This window comes from Aspergillus ruber, assembly GCF_000600275.1.
Source record: "Aspergillus ruber CBS 135680 unplaced genomic scaffold scaffold00010, whole genome shotgun sequence".
NCBI lineage: Eukaryota > Fungi > Ascomycota > Eurotiomycetes > Eurotiales > Aspergillaceae > Aspergillus > Aspergillus ruber.
Window position 1 is genome coordinate 66,210 of NW_024467306.1, and position 20,338 is coordinate 86,547.

A 20,338-nucleotide genomic window follows, 5' to 3' on the forward strand; every position below is an offset into this window, starting at 1 on the left:
ATCTAACACTAGTAGTCCTGATAATATTGTTATAGGTGGCAAAAAACAACTTTCGCCATGGAACGGCGTGGTCTCAGGAACAACCGCGGCTATTTTAGCCAAGTGTACTCCCCTTTGACATGTATGCCATTCGCGTTCTTGCGATCTATTTGAACATCAAATTAATAGTTTTACCATGTCAAGATCCGGCTGCAGGTTCAAGTTCAACGACGAGAACAACAAACGACACTCAATATAGCAATGCAGTAGATGCGATTCGTCGAATTCTGCGGGGAGATGGAGTTTTGGGTTCGTACAGTGGACTTGAAAGCTTCATCGTTAGCACTGCTTTGGTGAACGTTGCCTACTTCTATTGGTCATCAGCTGTGCGAATTCATTCGAAATGAGGATGAATAGACAGACCTATGGAGGGGATTCAAAGTTAATCTCTTCCTTGTCATAAATCCCATGATCACATATGGCCTCTATCGGTGACGGAGTGGGAGACTGATAGTTGTGAAAAAGGAAATCGGATCTCTCGAAGCCTTCTGTGAGTCTTTACTCAACCCTGTCCCAGGCCCTGAAACTGGTCTCTTCCCCCTCCCTATGCAATAGTACTTGATGCCCTGTCAAAAGCCATGGCAACCATTGCAACCCATTCATTGGTAGTCACCAAGACTATGTTACAGTCAAGCTTACCAGAATGTCGCCAGGGAAAATCTTTTCGGGGTTTCACAGGAGTTCTCTATATCGTTAAAAATGAAATGAAGGGATTTTGAGGGTCTACAAGGGCCTCGTTCCACAAACCATCAAAGGCTTCTTCATCCAGAGACGAATGATGACGTTGAAAGAAAGGTGAGTGCAATTGAATAGTGTCTTTTCATATTATGAGTTCCTGATCATGATTCGTTCCACCAGAACTGAGTTGTTATTGCTGTACAGGAGGCGGCTATTACAGAACTCATGTTTGAAAGTAAAGCCATAAGGATTAAACCCCCGGAGTTCGAAGAAGAGAAGGCTGGAGTCTCCTGACTGGCGATGAATTATGAAATCAGTAACACGTCTGTAAGTGCGTACCATGTACAAGGCACGCGCTCGCAGTATGCAGAGCATACGTACATGTACTTGCAAAGTTAGCGTCTAAAAATTCCAATCCAGGTACTTTGTACCGGTAACCACAATTCTATCTTCAAAATGAGTGGACCTTGTCAAGTTTTAAAGGACATCCAATCACTGGAGGACAATTTCCGGTCCTGGCGGTCCGGTCCGGATTGAAGAGCACTAACATGGGTGCCGGTCCGACGATTACGGAGGGCGGTCCCAACGGGTGTGGAGAGCAGAAGGTAGCCCGGAAAGCGATTTAGTGAACAGAGATCCGCAGCATTTGGTGAATCATCAGTCCTTTATCTTTATATCATAGCCTATGCTACTCGTTGGGATGTTTGATCGAATCTAATTTTCCAAATTTGTACCAACGCTCCTTTGCAAAGGCCATGTCTTCCGTCTCAAATATCCCATTCGCCGACCCACTTTGGCTCAACCGCTACTACAGCCCCTACTATAATGAATCTCATCGGCGACTGCAGAAAGAGGTCCGAAAGTATGTGGACACCCACATCGTACCATTCTGTGAAGAATGGGAGCGGCAGGGATCTGTACCACCAGAAGTAAGTCCTAGTTATGGGTGTTAAGTCTGCGGTATACTGTGAACCTGTTGAAGAAACTAACACGGGTTGTAATCTTAGGTCCAACAGCGTCATACGGAACTCGGATATACTGCCGTAACTGCGTTTCCCCTCGCAGCCGATTACCTCAATGGTCAACGGCTTCCCGGTGACATCAACCCCCGTGAATGGGACGGGTTTCACGATCTCGTAGTTATCGATGAGCTTGCTCGTTGTGGATACCTTGGGATCATTTGGGCGTTGGGATGTGGCAATTCCATTGGCGGACCTCCTGTGATCAACTTTGGTAATGCCGAACAAAAGCAACGGTTTCTTCCGGACATGCTGAAAGGGAAAATTAGATTCTGCCTGGGAGTGACGGAGCCAGATGGTATGTGGTCCTTTGTACATTCTCTGTCAAAGGAAGGCTTGGAAGCTAATGTCCGAATTTCCATCTCAGCGGGATCCGACGTGGCCGGTATTACGACCACCGCCGAGAGGAAAGGCGATGTGTATATCGTGAACGGAGCCAAGAAATGGATTACAAACGGTATCTTCGCGGATTATTGTACAGCAGCAGTAAGGACCGCTGGAGAGGGAACTCAAGGCATTTCAGCACTTGTCATTCCTCTGAAAGCTCCAGGGGTGATGTGTAGGAAAATCGAGAACTCAGGTGTCCATGCGAGTGGTGAGTAGTTCTTTCCTTGTACCTGCCTGTGGTGTCTTTCAGTACTGATTCTTCTTGGGACAATAGGGTCGACATACATCGAATTTGATCAAGTCGAGGTGCCCGTAGCAAATTTGCTTGGGCAGGAGAATAAAGGGTTTCCAATCATCATGAATAGTAGGTTTTCCTTTGTGATTTCCTTGCAAGTAACAGTTCAACCCGTGGGAGCACTTTTCGTTAACTTGAAGTGCAGACTTCAATCATGAGCGCCTCTGGTTGGCCTGTACTTCTCTTCGCATGGCTCGCGTTTGCGCAGAAGACTCCTACCGACATGCAATCACACGTGAAACATTTGGCAAGAAGTTGATTGAAAACCAAATAATCAGGTCCAAGTTTAGCGCAATGGCTCGCAGTCTTGACTCTACATATGCATGGATGGAACAGCTTGTCTACATTTCAGAGGCTGCGAAAAAGAGCAAAACCGATGCTGTAATGGGTGGGTTGTTCGCAAACCTCAAGGTACTTGCAGGACAGAGTCTTGAAAAAGCCAACAGAGAGGCGCAGCAAGTTATGGGTGGGCTTGGTTACTCCAAGAATGGCCGGGGTTCGAGAATCGAGCAAATCAGCCGTGACCTGCGAGTGATGGTTGTTGGTGGAGGCAGTGAGGAAATTCTGTCTGAGCTGGCAGTCAACCAGGAGGCTAAGGTGATGAAGAAGCTGCAAAGCAAACTTTAGACGCTTGAATTCATTATTTTTATTTATCAACGAGACAACTTATCATTCAAGTACCCCTCTACCTGCATTATAAAGAAAAGCCACTCCGCAATTATCTGATAATCTAAGAGAAGTAGTTTGGATTCTTGGGTGACATGCTATAATCCAAAGCAAATATACTATGTTTGATGGAATTTCCCCCCGATCATTCGTTCTGCACCTTTCCCATGATTGATGCCGAAGAGCTGGATTGCACAATATTTACAAATAGTCTTCTAAACAACCGAGCAAAGGACTTTCCCTTCCTCTACTGCATTCCCTTTCTTCCATGTTGTTTCAAACTTACCTGCCGCTGCCACTGCAATACTAACCTCCATCTTCATACTTTCAATGACCATAACCGATTCCCCGGATTTGACCTCATCCCCATTGTTCTTCAGAATTGACAACACCTTGCAAGGCATCGGCGCTGTGACTGTCTTCTGCCCAGGGTCATTCTTGGCTTTGGCGACAGAACGGGTACTTTCCGCAAACGAAAGCATTGTATCACGTTTGAATTCGACATAAGTACCGATTGCAGGTAAATGGCAAAAAATTCGTTGGCTGCGGCTGATCTGCCCTGCGATAGAATAGGAATGAGCGGACGGCAAAGCAACATACGCAAGGATTTTAGACCCGTTGACTGAAACCTCTAAGGTAGACGCAAGCCAGGATTCGGTGAGAGCGATATTTCCCTCTGCCGGACGCCAGCTCTCGATGTTGACTCGGTATGGGTCCATAGATAATGCTTTTTTAGTTCGAAGTGCTTGGCTGATACTGTTGTACTGAGCGGACACTTCCGTGGCCGTTGATGTAGACTTCTCCTGTGCCATCTTAGACTCTGGCACAGTATAGAGATATGCTTCTTCGCTGCCCACACGGGGTCCCGCTCCCTGCGGTTTCCAGATGCACATGAGCTTTGATGAGTCGCTTTTTTCATGTGTTGTCCAAGGCCAATCAACCTTCGTAATAATGTCGCAATGTATATTGACAGGGTCAAAGCGCTGGTTCCGGAATTGTCTGCGGACATTTCTAAAAGGTTTGCGATGCGATGTAGCAGGTATGTAATCTGACAACCTCCGGGTTACCAAACTTGGAATAATTGAGAGCGCTTTCTCTGTTTCAAGCACATTCCGACCTAATGGCGGCTGAAGAAGTTCCTGCAGATAAGTAGTAATAAACGAAGTCGTGTATGCCGGATCACGGAAAGCCTTGTTCAGTAAACAGGCTTGCATAAAGAGTTGATTTGTTTTGACCCCTACACAGGCTGTGTGAGCGAGTACCTTAGCATCTTCTCAATGGCAAGTGCTCTCGTGGATGCCCACACGACAATCTTGGCAATCATAGAGTCGAAATAAATTGATACTGACGATCCAGTCTGAATGGCTGTTTCATAACGAATGTCTTGACTGGGTGCTAAGGTACCAGTTGCTGGGAGCCATAAATGAACTTTGCCATGCTCTGGGAAGAAGTTCTTCTGAGGGTCCTCGGCGCACAGGCGGCATTCAATGGCGTGCCCTTGTTGCGATACATTCTGCACAGCAGAAAGGGTCTGTAAGCTTCCGCCTGCGGCGACAAAGAGTTGCAAAGACACAAGGTCCACGCCAGTGACTTCTTCTGTGATGGGATGTTCAACTTGCAGCCGTGCGTTGACTTCAAGGAAGTAGAATTGACCAGTCTTGACGTCGACGACGAATTCGACAGTGCCGGCATTTTCATAGCCGATGAGCTTGGCAATGCGAACTGCAGTTGCACTCATCCTTTGACGTGTCTCATCTGTCAAAAACGGACAAGGAGTTTCCTCAATGACTTTCTGGTGTCGTCGCTGAACAGAGCAGTCCCGATCAAAGAATGACACAACCTTGCCGTGCGAATCGCCCATAATCTGAATCTCCACATGCTTGCTGCTTTCGATATATTTTTCCAGGATGCAATCACTTGACCCGAATGAGCGTTGTGACTCAGATCGTGCTCTCTCAAGCTCGTCCTTCAATTGACCCGCCTCTCGGACAATACGCATGCCCTTGCCACCTCCACCAGCTGAGGCTTTCACCATTACTGGGAATCCAATTTCCTCGGCTACTTTTCTCAGAGCTTCGGCATCTTGACTAGAGCCTGAAAAGCCGGGGATGAGAGGTACGTCTGGCGCATGCTTTCCCAGATATGCTTTCGAGGACCGCTTATCGCCCAGGGTTGACATGGCGCTAGCACTGGGACCGATGAATATCAGCCCTGCCTCATGAATGCTGTTAGCGAAGTCGGCATTCTCGCTTAAATATCCGTATCCTGGATGGACGGCTTGAGCACCGACAGAGACTGCCGTCCGGACTAGAAGGTCAACATCGAGGAACGGATTGTGGCCGCTTCGATCAATGCTTCCGATATTAACGGCCTCGTCGGCGTCGCAAACATGGCGCGAGGATGAATCCCTATAAACTCTTAGTATTTAATCTGACGCAAATTCTCTCCGTGTATACTTACTCATCAACATATACAGCCACAGAGGTGATATTCAGTTTTCGACATGTCCGAATAATGCGGCAAGCGATTTCGCCACGGTTGGCGATCAGGACTTTCTGAATGATCGGTCGGCCATCGTCTCCAGATAGCGGCTCAGCAATAAATAATGGTTTGCGAAGGGCTGAGCTATTGCTGCTATTTTCGCTCCTCTTGGGAGTGCTCGTGGTTCCAGTCATCTTTGGAGGGACACTTGACGCGTCGGTGATCGAGGGAGGCTGTAGTTTGACAATATTGCAGAAACCCCATTAAGCGACGATTAGCATGATTAAAGGCAATATCTATTCCATGGACTTTCCCATATGCTTGCCATATGTGTCTATGGGTTCCGGGGGACTTCCTATTCCGAGGCTCACCTGCTCGGTCCGGCTTCCGTACAAGAGGACTATGGGGTCAAACCGCAGGCCAAAGGTAGCAGCGCTGGCCATGAAGTGTGCAACCAATAATCAATTTCCAGTTGTGCCATCATCCATGTTCAGTAGAGGAATTTCCATCTAATTTCGACTGAATTGGTGAATATTATGATTCCAAACAATGTGTTAAATCCGAAGTGTCAATTGATGTTGATTTGTTCATTTGTACATTTCCGAGGTAAATAAAACATAGGTACTAGGTATCCTCTAAATTCTCGCAAGCAATCTATGAGACTCCGTATCATTCACGCCATGGAGAGTCACCACTTCCAGACACATTCCCAGTACGTCGCGCGTATCCCGAGGATCGATAATACCATCGTCGATAAGCATCGAGCTGGTCGAGTAACATTCCGCATCTCTCTGGACCCGATCCCTGAACTTCTTCACCTGCTTCTGTAGCTTTTCCGGAGACAGCGCCTGTCCCTTAGACTTGGCGCTTGCTTGCTGTACCCTCTCCATCACACCGGATAGCTGGTCCGGGCCCATAACGCTGCAACGACCAGTCGGCCAGGTGAACAAAAAGCGTGGCTTGTAGGCCTTGCCGCACATCGCATAGTTACCCGCTCCATAGGATGCTCCGAGGATGACGGAGATATGTGGCACTGTAGAGCAGCTCACTGCAGAAACAAGCTGGGCGCCCATCTTGATAATTCCTGCGTGCTCGGCCTTGGCCCCAACCATGAACCCTGTAACATTGTGCAGAAAGATGATGGGGGTATTTCTGATGTATTTCAGTAGACATTCGAATTGGAGTGACACCTTATCCTTACTGTTGGTTGCACATTCGGATGAACTGGGCAGCTTTTGCGGCTTCATTGGGGTTGATGACAGAAATCTGATTTGCAACAATGCCCACGGGGAAGCCTAATTTCTCAAACATTAGCTCTGACTCCTTTCCAGTATTATTTAGACACAGTTCACAGTAGTCGTACCCATGATGTGAGCCCAGGCGGTGATGATATTTGGGCCATACTTGGGCTTAAACACAGAGAGTCGAGAGTCATCCACAAGGCGCAAAAGAACTTCGCTCATGTCAAATGGCTTGCGGATATCGGGATTTACGAGAGCAAACAAATCTTCAACAGGATAGCGTGGTGCAAGTGGTTCAATCAACTCGAGTCGTAGGGGGCTGCGCATCTTCAGCGAAGCAACCCACTCTCGGGATTTTTGAATAGCATCAAATCTGAACCATCTCCGCGTCAGACTTTAGTGAACGGTGGAAGGGGCTGGTTAGTTATCTCACTCATCAGTTGCAATCTGGTCCGCAAGTCCAGTTGTAATGCCATGCACCTTAGCACCTCCCAGCTCTTCTGCTCCAATGGCCTCGCCTGTAGCCATCTTCACAAGGGGCGGCCCACCCAAGAATGCCTGGGCCTGATTCTCAACGAAGATTGTGTAGTCCGACAAGGCCGGATGATATGCGCCGCCCGCGGTTGAGGATCCAAACACAATTGCACATGATGGCTTACCATGCTGCGTGCGAACAGCGAGGTCGCGGAACAGCTGACCTCCCTTGTGGAAGACTCGAAACTGCTGAGGCAGGAAGACACCAGCCTGGTGGAGTCAGTCATCATGAGGTGCACTGTTCCGAAAGAATTTTCTTACAGATTGGACCAGGGAGATAAGAGGAAGATCATTCTCAAAAGCGATTTCCATCATTCGGTTAACTTTCAACACTAGGTAAATTGTGAGCGGAGCTCGGGTTGCTGGTAAGAACAAGTATCATACCTGTCATTTCATTCCAGGCGCCACCACTTTGTGTTGGGATATGCGACATGAGCAGACAAGGACGTCTACTATGGATTTATCAGAGAAGGATTCCTGTTTGATGAATTGGCTATTCCTGAGAATACATTTTACTTACCAAACGTTTCCAATGCCCGAAATCAAATTCGCGCATGGAGTCGAATCCTCATTTTGATACCCAGCAAACACTCCAAGTTCCAAGAATGGCGAGTCCTGGTCCAACAAGAGTGCGACACGGTCCCTGGCTATCAACAACGTTAGCCGCAGCAAGCACATCCCCCAATACCAAAGGAACTCACGCAGCAGTTGGCCCCGGGTTTGATGTCTTTGCAGAGAAACATCGTTGCCTTCAGCGGAGACTTGCTTTAGAGCTTTCTCGAACGTGTCAAGCACGGGTGTCCAGCTCTCTTTGTTTGCTTGAAACTGTTCACCCCGGAGATCTAGATTCGCGCTCAAGGCCGGATAGGAGGATTCGATAGCCATGGTGGAAGGATGTAACCCCGAGATTCCTGAAACCGATGGTTTTGGACGGCTGATCAAGTAGCTCGGTTATAATCTGTTCCAGGGATGTAGTTGACTAAGTTAAGAATACCCAGCCTCGATATGGGTAGGCATGGTCGGTCCGCAGCCCGGGGACAAGCCGGGCCCACGGTCCCCACAGTATAGCAGGGAGCTGGAACAAGATATATAATCTTTCAGTTTTGATGCAGTTTTGAGCACTCTTCAAACCACAGTCTTGTTTTCTCGAGTGCCTAATTCATGAAAAATTTCCCCATGGGCTTACCATCACACAACAATGGACTCCAACCTCGCGCTTGTCCATGGTCCCACGGAGCCTGCTCTGTGGTCGAAAACTCTAGGTAGCTTTGTGGATGAACAGGCATCTCGGTTAGACAATCGAACTTCTATCATATTCCCATGGCAATCGGTGCGACTGTCATACAGTCAATTGGCCGACCGGAGCAAGGTCCTTGCCAGGGCAATGCTAGAAATGGGCCTGCGCCATGGTGATTGTGTTGGTATAATGGCAGGAAACTGCTATCAATACATCGAGGTATTCCTTGGCGGTGCGAGAATTGGATGCCCGGTAGTGGTTTTGAATAACACATACACACTTGAAGAGCTACAGAATGCTGTGCAGGGAAGTTGTAAGTCACATAGGCATATTTTTTTACTATATCCTTGCGCTTACTCACGAACCAAAAGCTTGTCGACTAGTCTTCATCGCCTCTCGCATTGGCACACGAGATTTCTCAAGCCATATTAAAATCCTTCGGGGAAACCGGCCTACAAACCCAGCACTACCGGAACTGCGGCGTGTTGTCTGTCTTGGAAACGATGCAATTAGACAAACCGGGGTGGAAATGCAATCATACAACACATTCGCATCCAATGGTAATTCTGTTTTCATGAATGATCATGTACTGAAACGCGCCGAGAATAATGTTACTCCCGATGATGTCCTAAACTTACAATTTACATCCGGTATGAGCCGACAATCTCTAGGCTAGGATCAACGTTACTGATCCAGTATAATAGGTACTACTGGCTCACCAAAAGCTGCTATGCTAACACATGTGTAGGTCCATTCTGGCCTTGATGGAATCAGATCTAATCGATGGCTAACTATCAATAGCAACCTTCTCAACAATGCTCACTTCGTTGGTGATGCTATGAAACTTACCCCCGAGGATGTTATATGCTGCCCGCCTCCTTTATTCCACTGCTTCGGTCTTGTACTAGGCTTCCTGGCTTCATTCACGCACGGAAGTTCCATCGTATTCCCGTCCGATTTCTTCAACGCTCAAAGGGTTGTCGACGCGATCGTGAGCGAGGACGCCACCGTTCTTCTGGGCGTCCCAACAATGTATGTGTCCGAGCTCGAGGTCATGGCGAAAACAGGCCAGAGGCCTCGACGACTGAGAACAGGTCTTGCCTCTGGCTCTGCAGTGTCGCAGGGTCTTATGAATGAGCTGCAGGCAAAAATGGGCGTTGAGAAGATGTTGATTGCCTATGGCATGACTGAGACGAGTCCTGTCACTTTCATCACTGCACTTAATGACTCAAATGAGAAGGGTACTACAACTGTTGGGAAAGCTGTTCCGCATACAGCTGCAAAGGTTATTGATCAGAGTGGCAAGGTCGTCGCTAGAGGAGAGCGAGGGGAGCTATGTACAAGCGGTTTTGCTTTGCAAAAGGGATACTGGAACAATGAAGAGAAGACCAAGGAGGCTATGAGGCGAGATGAGAGCGGAGTGTTGTGGATGAATACTGGTGATGAAGCTCTTCTCGATAGTGATGGATACGCACACATCACCAGTCGAATCAAGGATATCATTATTCGAGGTGAGCTGAGTATCCCGTTGGACGGGGTTTTAAAACGCTGACTGTATTTTTTCAGGTGGTGAAAACATCTTTCCGCGAGAAATTGAAGAGCGACTTATGCAACATGCCTCCATTAGTGAGGCCAGCGTGGTTGGGATCAAGGACGAAAGATATGGTGAGGTCGTTGGTTGTTTCCTCAAGGCGACTGAAGGAACTTCCAAGGTCACCGATTCAGAGGTGAAACAGTGGATCAACGAGACACTAGGCCGGCATAAGGTGCCCCAGTACGTATTCTGGATCGGAGAGCCCAAGGTTGGAGAGGATTTCCCTAAGACGGGCAGTGGCAAACATCAGAAACACATTATGCGGGATATTGGGAACCGGTTGGTTGAGCGCAGTACAATGAAAGCAAAGATATAGATTCTCATTATATTCATTACAACACTTATTCAATACAGTATTTTCAAGTGTTAGTAAAAATAGAGCCTAGCTTACTAGCATTTAGGGTTCAGCAACCACTCCTTGCCAGCCTCGCTGCCAGGATCCTTCGTATTACGGGTTCAACTATATGCGCATACAGCCTCAGTTGAGATTAGTACAGCTCAATATATGCTGGAATCTATTTCGTTGGTCCATTCGTACACCAACCCGTACTGTATTCTCAATTCCGTCATCAAGTCCTAGAATTGCAAGGGTGTTTTGTCTTCTCCTTGCAAAATGTCGTGAATTTTATATACCGTTTGCATTGAGCAGTTAAAAAAAATCTCAACGATCCCTCGCATCTAGCTTTCTAGGGATATACAGTCTCAAATCCCTCCATCCAACATCGTGACTCGATGAGATCAAACGTCGCCAGGAACTCGGTCCGGGCTCCGGAACCCTCATAAGCTTATGTCGTTGTGGAGCCTTGGGGGTATTCGGGGAAGCCCCCCGGTCCGGCGGACGGACTGGACCCAACCAGGGCTCGGAATCCGGCCATTCTGTTCACCATAGTCCACTCCGCAGCTTACAGGAGCTAGTACTCATTAGACAAAAAAAAGTTCTTTGTAGCCTTGTTCTGTAAACTGCTCAACGCTCTTCAACGAGTCCCCTCGAAATGACAGTGCAAAGCACCCCTTCAGCCGTCCGGATCGTGGAAGTTGGGCCACGAGACGGTCTGCAAAATATCCGGGACGAAGTCCCCACTGCGACAAAACTTGAGTTGATACGGCGGCTAAAAGGGACTGGGTTGAACATAATCGAGCTTACTTCTGTTGTTTCGCCGCGTGCGATTCCCCAGCTGGCCGATTGTCACGCAGTCCTCGGGGATCCCGGGGTCCAGACACTGCTAAAGAATGGTTCTCCCCGGCTTCCTGTGCTAGTGCCAAATATCAAGGGCCTTGAGATTGCTGTTCAGCATGGGGCAAAGGAGGTTGCTGTTTTTATCAGTGCAACCGAGGGATTTAGTAAAGTGAATATCAATTGTACGGTTGAGCAAGGAATTGAAAGGGCACGACAGGTTGCAGCATTGGCTTTGGAGTCGAATGTTGTTGCTAGAGGGTAAGTTGGGCATCCTTGGCTAAGCACCTCCCTTCAGTGGTCTATTTCCAGGTATTGGGATTATCTCTGACCATCTAGTTATGTTTCGTGTATCTTTGCAGACCCCTATGACGGCCCAACCCCCGAACAAGCGGTTCTTCGCTGCATCAAGGCATTACTTGATGCAGGCTGCTACGAGGTCAGCCTTGGTGACACACTCGGCGTCGGCTCTCCTTCAAGCGTGCGCGCCCTCGTTAAATACTTAACCAACAATGGCATCCCCCTAGAAAGGCTAGCTGGTCATTTCCACGACACATACGGCCAGGCGGTAGCCAACGTCTGGGAAGCATATAACTGTGGAATGCGCGTTTTCGACAGCAGCGTTGGCGGTCTTGGTGGATGTCCGTTCGCCCCTGGCGCAAAAGGAAACGTAGCCTCAGAAGACCTAGTCTACATGTTCCATAATGCCGGTGTCGATACGGGCGTGGATCTAGACAAGCTGGCAGACACAGGGGTCTGGATATCAAAGAAGCTTTCCAAGGCCAATTTTAGTCGTGCTGGCACTGCCCTCGCCACCAAGGAATCCATCAAGTCATTCAACACCAAGACGACTACTCACAAGAACGTGTCCCTTCAATGGACACTCATCTCCAAAACAGAAGGCCTGCAACTCTATCGGTCAGGTGTGAATCTGAAAATAATCCTTAACCGCCCAAAGAACGGCAATGCTTTGACAGCAGCAATGATATCCAACCTCACAGCAGCCATCAACGACGCCAGCAAAGACCCCCAAATCTCACGCATTGTCATCACCGCGAACGGGCGGTTCTTCTGCACAGGCATGGACCTGGGCAAGGGGAGTACACCCGTAGCCCAAGGCGGTTCGACGAGCGACACGCAATTCGAGCGGCTGACCGGGATCTTTGAGGCCATTGATCGATCGCCCAAGGTGACGGTTGCTTGTATGAACGGCCCCGCGTTTGGAGGTGGCGTCGGACTAGCATTTTCCTGTGACATCCGGCTCTGCACCCGAAGTACAGTCCTGACGCTCAGCGAGGTGAAACTAGGTCTCTGCCCAGCCACCATTTCGAAATATATCATCCGGGAATGCGGGGTTGCGTTTGCGCGGGAGGTAATGCTCTCCGCGCGCCCTGTCACGGCCGCGGAGCTGAAAACGCGTGGGCTTGTATCTGATGTGGCGGAAAGGTCCGAGCAGCTGAATGAGCACCTAGATGCTCTTCTGACCAGGTTGAAGATTGCGTCTCCCAATGCATCACGTATGTCGAAGGAGCTTGTGAAGCTGGCCTGGGCTCACGCCGGTGGAGAGAAGCAGGCGTCGGGGATTAAGTCGCTATTTGAAGAGATGATGTGCCCGAATTCGGATGGGGCACACGGAGTCAAGGAGTTTCAGGCGGGAAGGAAGATCGACTGGGATGCATATATCCAGGGACTGACCAAGTCCAAGTTGTAGTGGCAGTAAGAGAATAGGTTCGCGGTTGCATAATATTGTTTTCTGCTATTTCTCCTTATATTTGATGTTGTATCCCACGGCAGAGATTTTATATGAGTATCCAAAAAAGGCATAGGTGCTCGGAGCGAGTTCGCTCTGCATGAACGTTACACATAGGGCTGAGCAAGATGTCGTCCGGTGCAACCGCGCGTGGCTCAGTGGACTTATTGACACGGCCTTGGTTATCTTATCGTCGCGTGCGAAGCCTTTATACTTTATGATTAAAACGTAGAATGGGATTTTCAATGGATATTGTATCTCTTTGCTTGCCGTAAAATCATGGACTCGACCACAGTATCAAGCTTAGGGCAGCATCATTGGGCAATAATGGCATCAAAAAGTGGACTAATTATAGACCTACATTAGGCTGGGCAGCAGCCATGCAACAAGTGGCTGCCATCCCTTTGCAATCTTCAAATAAGGGAACTGCCATATTGACGTAGCCCACTATAGCTAAGAAAAAGTTATACAAACCCTAGCAGAGCTATCAAACCCGTAAATCAAATCAGTTTCACTGCCCGAAGTTTGACCCTTCTATTTCACGAACACTAAGTAGACCGACAAGAGGAACCCGGATTTGGATTGATGTACTCTAAAGTCCCAGGCCCAGGCCCGTTAAAAGCTGCACATAATGGAATGTTTTCAGATACAAATCATCTCATTGAAGTGAAAGAATCCTCAGGTGAATCTCAATTGTCCACCTTCCGGTCCGACCCGGGGCCCTCATAGACATTCTGACACGTTAATTACGACCAAAGGTAGGCAAACTAAGTTCGGATGACTTTATGTTCGATAGTCCCGTTGAAAAATCAAAATAGTTTCCGTATATTCCGCGGTGGGCGGGCCCACATCGCTTTATCTAGGTTTCCCTAATCCGCGGCTAATACCCAGCCGTGATCAACATTAGCCATAACGCAAGGTACGAGGCTGGGAAATTCATGGCAGGTAGATGTAGATGGAACAGGCTTGTTCAGGATGGCTTTGTTGCTTCAGTGAGCAGGCTGAAATAAATCCTGCAGTATACTTCGGGGTTGTCTGAGTATTGGGAAATGCACCGTGATTCAAGGTGAAGATCAGATTGGTATTGTGTCACGAGTTCGGACTAGTAGATATTGACGAAGTGATATTGTGTTATCCCTGTCTAAATCAGCGTAGCCATCAACGAGAATATCGAATGTGGGGGAGGGAGAAGAGGAAATCTATCTGGAGGAAGAAGGGGTATTATAGGCGTTTGTGCGACCTCGCTAATGCCCGTTTGTTTTCATTGCCCAGTTGGTCCTGTTTGGCGTGTTGACTTCGTTAGCCTATATTGGCTTAGGTGTGGCATTGAGCCATCACATTCTCTATGAAGAGGCTAGTGAAATGCTGCTCATCAGGTAATTATATTGCAGTAGAGCATGGGCTTGGACAATTCAAGGATCTTCGGCACAGCCTGAGCTATTCATATACCAAGACAGAAGCGAGTTGGACCTTATTGCAGCAGTCCTTTTAATGAATATGTTGACTTGCCTTCGTGGTAGTCACTGCTGACTTGGAGAGCATTTCAACGCTCTCTTTGATACTTTCAGAAATTACAGCGATTTAGGTATTGAGTGAAAATCAAGGCAGTGAAGACTAAAGTGATGTAAACCATACCCTACTATACACGCAGCTACTCTATCAACTTCTCAAATCTCAACTATTACCACTCCCTATGCTGCTTCAATACAGCCAGAAACCTCAACTTCTCCCTTCCGCTCCTTGATCCAATGCTCAGCCATGAATCATCTTGTCCTGGTTGCGTTGATTATTGAAGAGTTCTTCCAGTATCTGAGATTATCCCTTTGCCCAAGCAATTTCCCATCTGATGGCTGAAAATTGGAAACCCCCTAGAATTCACAACATCTACAATCATGGCCTGGAATGAGAATGAATGGCAATCACTGCTATTTTCGACGAAAATGTTCGAAACTCCCATTTAGAGCTTCACAAGCTGCTCCAAGACGAAGCATGCCATCCAATTGCGTACAATCATTATTAAACGGAAAATATTTAAAATACTTGGCAAGATAGGTCCAAAAGTCAACCGCAAGTCTCTGTTAAGATTTCTGTTCAGAATGACTGGCATAATACGTTTCATTTCAGCAACTCGAACGAGGAGATACATAAACTAGTATCATCTCTCCAAGATCGCGTGATAGTGGATATGACCGAACAGGCTTGTACTGAAGCTTGAGCATATTCAGCCGCTAACTACAAAGTATGAAGACATTTGTCTATAATTTATGTCGTCAGGTTATCGAGTGGCGTGTCCTTAGATCCAAACTTCCAAGTGTATCCAACCCAGTATACCGATAACGTTTCAATTCGATTGGCAGTCGAATCAACCCAGGTTCGCCATCGCCGAGTCGAAGCCTATCAGCTTCAAGAAACTCCGTAACAACTTCTTTGGGGTATTTGGAATTGGTAGATTGGTGACATATCTCTTGCTCTAGGTGTGGTTTCTGCCCACCGGGTTTTCCCACGCACCAACACAAATATGGGAGCTACTTCCGATTTTGGCTTATCGTGATTGTTTTCAGCATGAATTAATTATGACTTTTTTATATGTACCAATGATAACACTATAATCATCTAATATAAAAATCAAGTTGGTTCCGCTTTGGGGTTCGAGTAGGGCACGTCAACTACATGAACAAGATCCATGCCGATGTTGATGGCTCTAGGCTGATGTCTTGGGATGGCATGAATATCTGAATTTACTGATATTTGGTTATGGTGATGGGGGTAACGCCCAGCAGCCGCGCACATATCGTGGGATTCGGGAAAGATGAGCATGCTACTTTTGTGCCGGAGAAGAACCCGGAGAGGGCCTTGTATGCGTTCGGAAGCTGCATTTTATGGGAGCGAACAGAATTTCACTTCACTCTCTCCCATTTCTTCCCTTCGTGAGAGACTATGCTAAAAAAACGATAGATCTTCCACAACTGGAACACCGACCCATGGTCTCTAGGCGGACCGGCATGGTGGCCACCCGAGTTCATGACCAAGTATCAGGAGGAATTACAGAGACGACACCGGCTTTTTTTTCCTTGTTTCGGCGGACTGGGCGCATGACTGGCGAGTTGCGATTGATGGCGCGTTGAAGCAGGGGTCTCAAGTAGCTTTGCAGCTTGTTAAGGAGATTAGGGAGATGATGGGGGATATGGCGAGGATTTAGCCCATGTCTGGGTGTATCGACAAGTTCATCAAAGTCTTGTCAAGTCTTCAAGTTCTGCGTGAGTAATATCGATACAATTAACTTGTAGTTTTACTCTTGCGGGGTCAGCGTATAGCCTACAAATTTCCTAAATAGGCAACTGAATATACATGGGGGAAGCGTCGGCAACGATATGCTACTATGTACTTCACGATATAACCCATCCGGAAATCGAGTATCAGTGAGACTACCATATAAACAACCCTCCTCTCACCATTCCCTCAACGTCACCCTCCACAAAAGTATCGAACATCCCACCTAAGACAATAAAAAAAGGCCGCCATCCACACACTCTCCGAAATCATCGCCCTAGCACAAGATCTCAATGGCATCCCCGTGTGCGAGCAATACGAAGCCATGATTTCCGGCATGATATAATTCTCCCCTCCACACTCTAAAAAGAAACCAACTCTTAACAGAAAACCCAGGTAGAAACCCAACACTTCCAAAATGCTCGAAGCGTGCCATCACTGCCGCGGTGTGACAGCCGAGTACACCTCTTTGATACGAGAACAGTCCCGTACGACCAGATCTTCACAAGATATTGGAGAGGTTGCGCCGGGTCGTTGGGAAGGTTGGGGACGGGACGTTCGTGGAATCGCCGTTTCTGCCGGATTATGGGTGTAACGTGATTATTGGAAACAATTGCTTTTTTTGATTGTAAGTTTGTCTTCCCCCTTATCCACCTCCCATACTTTATGATGTGTGCGTAGCTAGTAGCAATAGCCCCACAATCCTCGACACAAGCCTCGTAGCAATCGGCGACGGGAGTACAAATCGGCACAAACGTGAGTATCTTCAGCGCAGGCCACGACACGAGCGTCCTTTAGCGATAGAAGTTCGTCGAGTTTGGACACCCATTTTCATCATGATTGCTGGATTGGTAGGAAGATGGTTATTCTTCTTGTTGTGCGAATCGGACGCGGGTCGACTATTGGGGTCGGGTCAATTGTTATGAAGGATATTCCGGCTTTTTCGGCGGCTGTGGGGGGCCCATGTCGGATGAAGAAGACGATTCCGTTGTCAGAGGATGCGGATGCGGAGAATTCGTATCGAAACTTGGTAAGAGATGATAGGAGGGTGTGATGGTGGACAATGTCGTGTGTTTAGATGTAATCTATTGCATTGGTAGTTTCCAGGATCTAGCCCTAGTGTCATGATAACAGTAAAAGCTTTATCATTCAAAGATAGAATAAAGCTAAGACATCACTTGCAAACCCATTTCTTTTCTGATTCCTTACTCCCAACACGCGTGGCCGTACTCGTCAGCGTGTCCTTCAGTACCTCCTTGGAGACCTTGGGGAACCTATATCCAGTTAGCATGTATCCTGAGAAACCAGTCAAAAAGAAGACATACCTCTTCTTCAAGATTTCCACCAGTCCGAGCTTGCTCAGGTCACTCCCATTCACAGCCGACTTGAACTCCTCAAGCTGTTCAGGCGGGAAAGACCGCTTGGCCTTTCCAGGCCCACTCCCGAGTATGGCTAAACCGTTATTATTGCCAGTTTTGTTGCTGCCCTCTGTTCCTGTGCCGTTAGAATTGGATGTCTGAGTTGCCAGCGCGGCATCATTCGTTTTAGACGGTTTCTGCCAGTAAACCGTGGAAAACGGATCAATAGGAAAGGTAACCGAATCTGAAATCGTCTCGATCTTGTACATGTGCAGAGCCGGGTCTATTTCGTTCTCCTGCCAGCGAAGACCGGAGCTTTGCGGTTCAAGATCACCCACGATAAGCCGTCGTTTCCCGTCAACGGGCTGGTCATCATCGTCATCCAGGAATCCATCCATGTCGTCCTCCCCGTCATCGCTCATTTCCTCTTCTTCTTCCGAGTCTAGATCCTCGCCTTCTTCGGGTTCCTCCCATTCTGCTTCCGATTCGTAGTCGTAGTTCGTTTCCGGTAAGCTTCGACTGAACGGATTGCGCGAAAGCTTCTTGGCTGAGTGTTCGGGGACATTTCTTGTAAATGTTCCCTGGTATGGCGGACGGACATCCTCGCCAAATCGTAATGACTTCATTCGAACCTTATTAAGGAGATCTTGTGGCCGTTGGCCTGGCGGTGGTTCCGCTGTTGTTGCTCCCTCTCCACTGCTTCCCATGTGTTGAAGTTGTAGAAGGATGTCCTTGACCGTTGTCGCCTGCCTCCCTCGTCGTCTCTTATACGGGATCATACGGAACAATTCTGATGGCCGGAAGACGGGCGGTTCTTGCGAGCCGTTATTGTTCTTCAATGATTCGTCCACCTTTTGTCGCATGATTTCTAGAGCTTCTGAATCCCGTTGGAATCGGTGAGGCGGGGCGACGACGGTATGCGACTGCAGAAAAAATTCGGGGAAAATGCGGTAGTAGTCTGATACAGTCTTAGCTGTATCCTCATTCGCAGCGCTATTAGATGAGTCCTTGGGCGCCGCGCCGGAAGTTGGACTAGAAGACTCAGTCGAGCTCTTCGGCTTAGCGAAGAAGGAATTTAATCTCGTTTGCGCCTGAACCCGTTAGCAAGTCCCCCATCAACTATCCAAAAAGAAACCATACCCGCGCCTTCTTCGATTTCTCCTCCTCCTTCTTCCGCTTCTCTTCTTCTTTTTGGGCCTTTTCCTCCTCCTTGGCCTTCTTCTTCTCCTCCCTTCGTTTCTTCTCCTCCTCACGCTCCGCCTCTTTTTTCTTCTTTTCCTCTTCACGTTCAGCCTCCCGCTTCTTCTTCTCCTCGTCCTTCGCCCGTTTCTCTTCCTCCTTTTTCAACTTCTCTTCTTCCTTCTTAGCCTTCTCTTCATCTTTTTTAGCCTTCTCTTCATCTTTCTTAGCTTTCTCCTCCGCCTTCTGCCGATCCTTCGCCTCCTTCTCCTGCTGTTTAGCCTCTTTACTCGCAGCGGACACCTTCCGCCTCTTCGCGGCAGGCGTGGTAGATTGTTCAGAGTGTTCTGTGGTCGTATTCGGCGGGGGAATGGCATTCAGTGGGATTTCCACCCGCACATTATCTTTTATGACCTCGCGCTGCAGTTTTGTGGCATTTGCTATCTCGGCTTCCTGGGCAGCTGGTTTCTCTGCACTATCAATCTCCGCAGGAGACTTCTGTTCTGATGCGGTAGTCTCCTTCTTCTTCTCTCCAGCGGAGTCCACGTCCATACTATCGTCGACGTCGTTCAGGGAGCGCTTCCTAGGTGTTTCGTATGTTGTTGATAACATCTGTTCGGGCTGAGGAAGTCCCGGGCTTGTGTCCATTACTTCCATCCTGCTGCCCAACGAAGCGGCTCTGGTAATCATTGGTTTCGCGAGCCTTAGCGTTGACTCGATAGTAGTAACACTGGGTATGCGGTCATGTGTACAATTATGGATTAATGCAGTCGGGTTCTGTCAGGGGTCGTTGGGTATCCAAGACGGGAGGAAGGGCGCCGTCTCAGGGAATTTCGCTGGCTTTCGTTGTATGTCACTGAGCCTCGCTAGCTGTCGTTCTTAACCAAATTGACCCGTTGTAATAACAGAAATCAATGGTATGTGTGTTATCCTGCGTCGTGTGGAGTTATCGTGGAGAGCCTGAGGTTACTGGAACGCGTTCTAATTGAAGTCGCGGGTTCGCGTCCCATCACGTGATTTTTAGTCAGCTGTTGATAGCATACGGAATATTCTGTGATGTTTGCCCAGTGCTCTAGCATGAGATCTAGATGCTATGTACAATCTTATTATTATATTATTATATCTAGTCACAAAATTCACCACCGGGCCAGAAATATGCCCAAAGATATGCACCAAGTGCAAATGCAAGTTCCGAGCCAATGTCTCATCAACGCGGTGCTCCAGTGCCATGCAGCAAAGAGGAATATAAAGAGACAAAAAGCAAGAAAGCGTCGATTCCAAGGGACCATGCCACCTGGTTGAAACAAAACGAGAGACGTGGGCTTGACAGATAAGGCCATGGTAGTAGTGGTCTGTATGCTGCCAGTCCTGGTATCAATCAAAAGACGGTATCTTCAACATAATAAGGAGAAAACGAAAAACGTGAGTGAAGGTTT

At 48.0% G+C, this 20,338-nt stretch overlaps 8 protein-coding genes across 8 annotated transcripts; 4 read left to right on the forward strand and 4 right to left on the reverse strand.

Annotated features, from left to right (window-relative positions):
• Positions 1-1,315: 1,315 nt before the first annotated feature.
• EURHEDRAFT_477047 (acyl-CoA dehydrogenase family protein) lies at positions 1,316-3,093 on the forward strand. Its single transcript, XM_040785432.1, has 5 exons — positions 1,316-1,646; positions 1,725-2,034; positions 2,104-2,331; positions 2,398-2,487; positions 2,564-3,093. The coding sequence occupies exons 1-5, from the start codon at positions 1,473-1,475 to the stop codon at positions 3,043-3,045; spliced, it is 1,284 nt and encodes a 427-aa protein (XP_040639493.1). The 5' UTR covers positions 1,316-1,472; the 3' UTR covers positions 3,046-3,093.
• Positions 3,094-3,299: 206 nt separating this feature from the next.
• On the reverse strand, positions 3,300-3,896 carry EURHEDRAFT_401987 (acetyl-CoA carboxylase biotin carboxyl carrier protein subunit; the record flags this gene model as incomplete). Its single annotated transcript, XM_040780121.1, has 1 exon — positions 3,300-3,896. The coding sequence occupies one exon, from the start codon at positions 3,894-3,896 to the stop codon at positions 3,300-3,302; it is 597 nt and encodes a 198-aa protein (XP_040639494.1).
• A 425-nt stretch (positions 3,897-4,321) lies between these two features.
• On the reverse strand, positions 4,322-5,759 carry EURHEDRAFT_376868 (acetyl-CoA carboxylase biotin carboxylase subunit; the record flags this gene model as incomplete). The annotated part of the gene is made up of 2 exons (XM_040778897.1): positions 4,322-5,492; positions 5,545-5,759. The coding sequence occupies 2 exons, from the start codon at positions 5,757-5,759 to the stop codon at positions 4,322-4,324; spliced, it is 1,386 nt and encodes a 461-aa protein (XP_040639495.1).
• A 441-nt stretch (positions 5,760-6,200) lies between these two features.
• On the reverse strand, positions 6,201-8,225 carry EURHEDRAFT_454129 (acyl-CoA carboxylase subunit beta; the record flags this gene model as incomplete). The annotated part of the gene is made up of 8 exons (XM_040784175.1): positions 6,201-6,717; positions 6,767-6,860; positions 6,929-7,179; positions 7,240-7,550; positions 7,602-7,672; positions 7,725-7,792; positions 7,861-7,987; positions 8,042-8,225. The coding sequence occupies 8 exons, from the start codon at positions 8,223-8,225 to the stop codon at positions 6,201-6,203; spliced, it is 1,623 nt and encodes a 540-aa protein (XP_040639496.1).
• Positions 8,226-8,538: 313 nt separating this feature from the next.
• Positions 8,539-10,487, forward strand: EURHEDRAFT_454464 (acetyl-CoA synthetase-like protein; the record flags this gene model as incomplete). The annotated part of the gene is made up of 5 exons (XM_040784196.1): positions 8,539-8,890; positions 8,949-9,227; positions 9,282-9,321; positions 9,379-10,088; positions 10,144-10,487. The coding sequence occupies 5 exons, from the start codon at positions 8,539-8,541 to the stop codon at positions 10,485-10,487; spliced, it is 1,725 nt and encodes a 574-aa protein (XP_040639497.1).
• A 676-nt stretch (positions 10,488-11,163) lies between these two features.
• On the forward strand, positions 11,164-13,056 carry EURHEDRAFT_376871 (aldolase; the record flags this gene model as incomplete). Its single annotated transcript, XM_040778898.1, has 2 exons — positions 11,164-11,606; positions 11,685-13,056. 2 exons carry the CDS (start codon positions 11,164-11,166, stop codon positions 13,054-13,056), a joined length of 1,815 nt encoding a protein of 604 aa, XP_040639498.1.
• Positions 13,057-16,768: 3,712 nt separating this feature from the next.
• Positions 16,769-17,479, forward strand: EURHEDRAFT_535681 (uncharacterized protein). Its single transcript, XM_040787322.1, has 2 exons — positions 16,769-16,997; positions 17,060-17,479. Exon 2 carries the CDS (start codon positions 17,225-17,227, stop codon positions 17,417-17,419), a length of 195 nt encoding a protein of 64 aa, XP_040639499.1. The 5' UTR covers positions 16,769-16,997; positions 17,060-17,224; the 3' UTR covers positions 17,420-17,479.
• Positions 17,480-17,539: 60 nt separating this feature from the next.
• Positions 17,540-19,514, reverse strand: EURHEDRAFT_514750 (putative chromatin assembly factor 1 subunit A; the record flags this gene model as incomplete). The annotated part of the gene is made up of 3 exons (XM_040786301.1): positions 17,540-17,639; positions 17,691-18,814; positions 18,864-19,514. 3 exons carry the CDS (start codon positions 19,512-19,514, stop codon positions 17,540-17,542), a joined length of 1,875 nt encoding a protein of 624 aa, XP_040639500.1.
• Between the last annotated feature and the right edge of the window lie 824 nt (positions 19,515-20,338).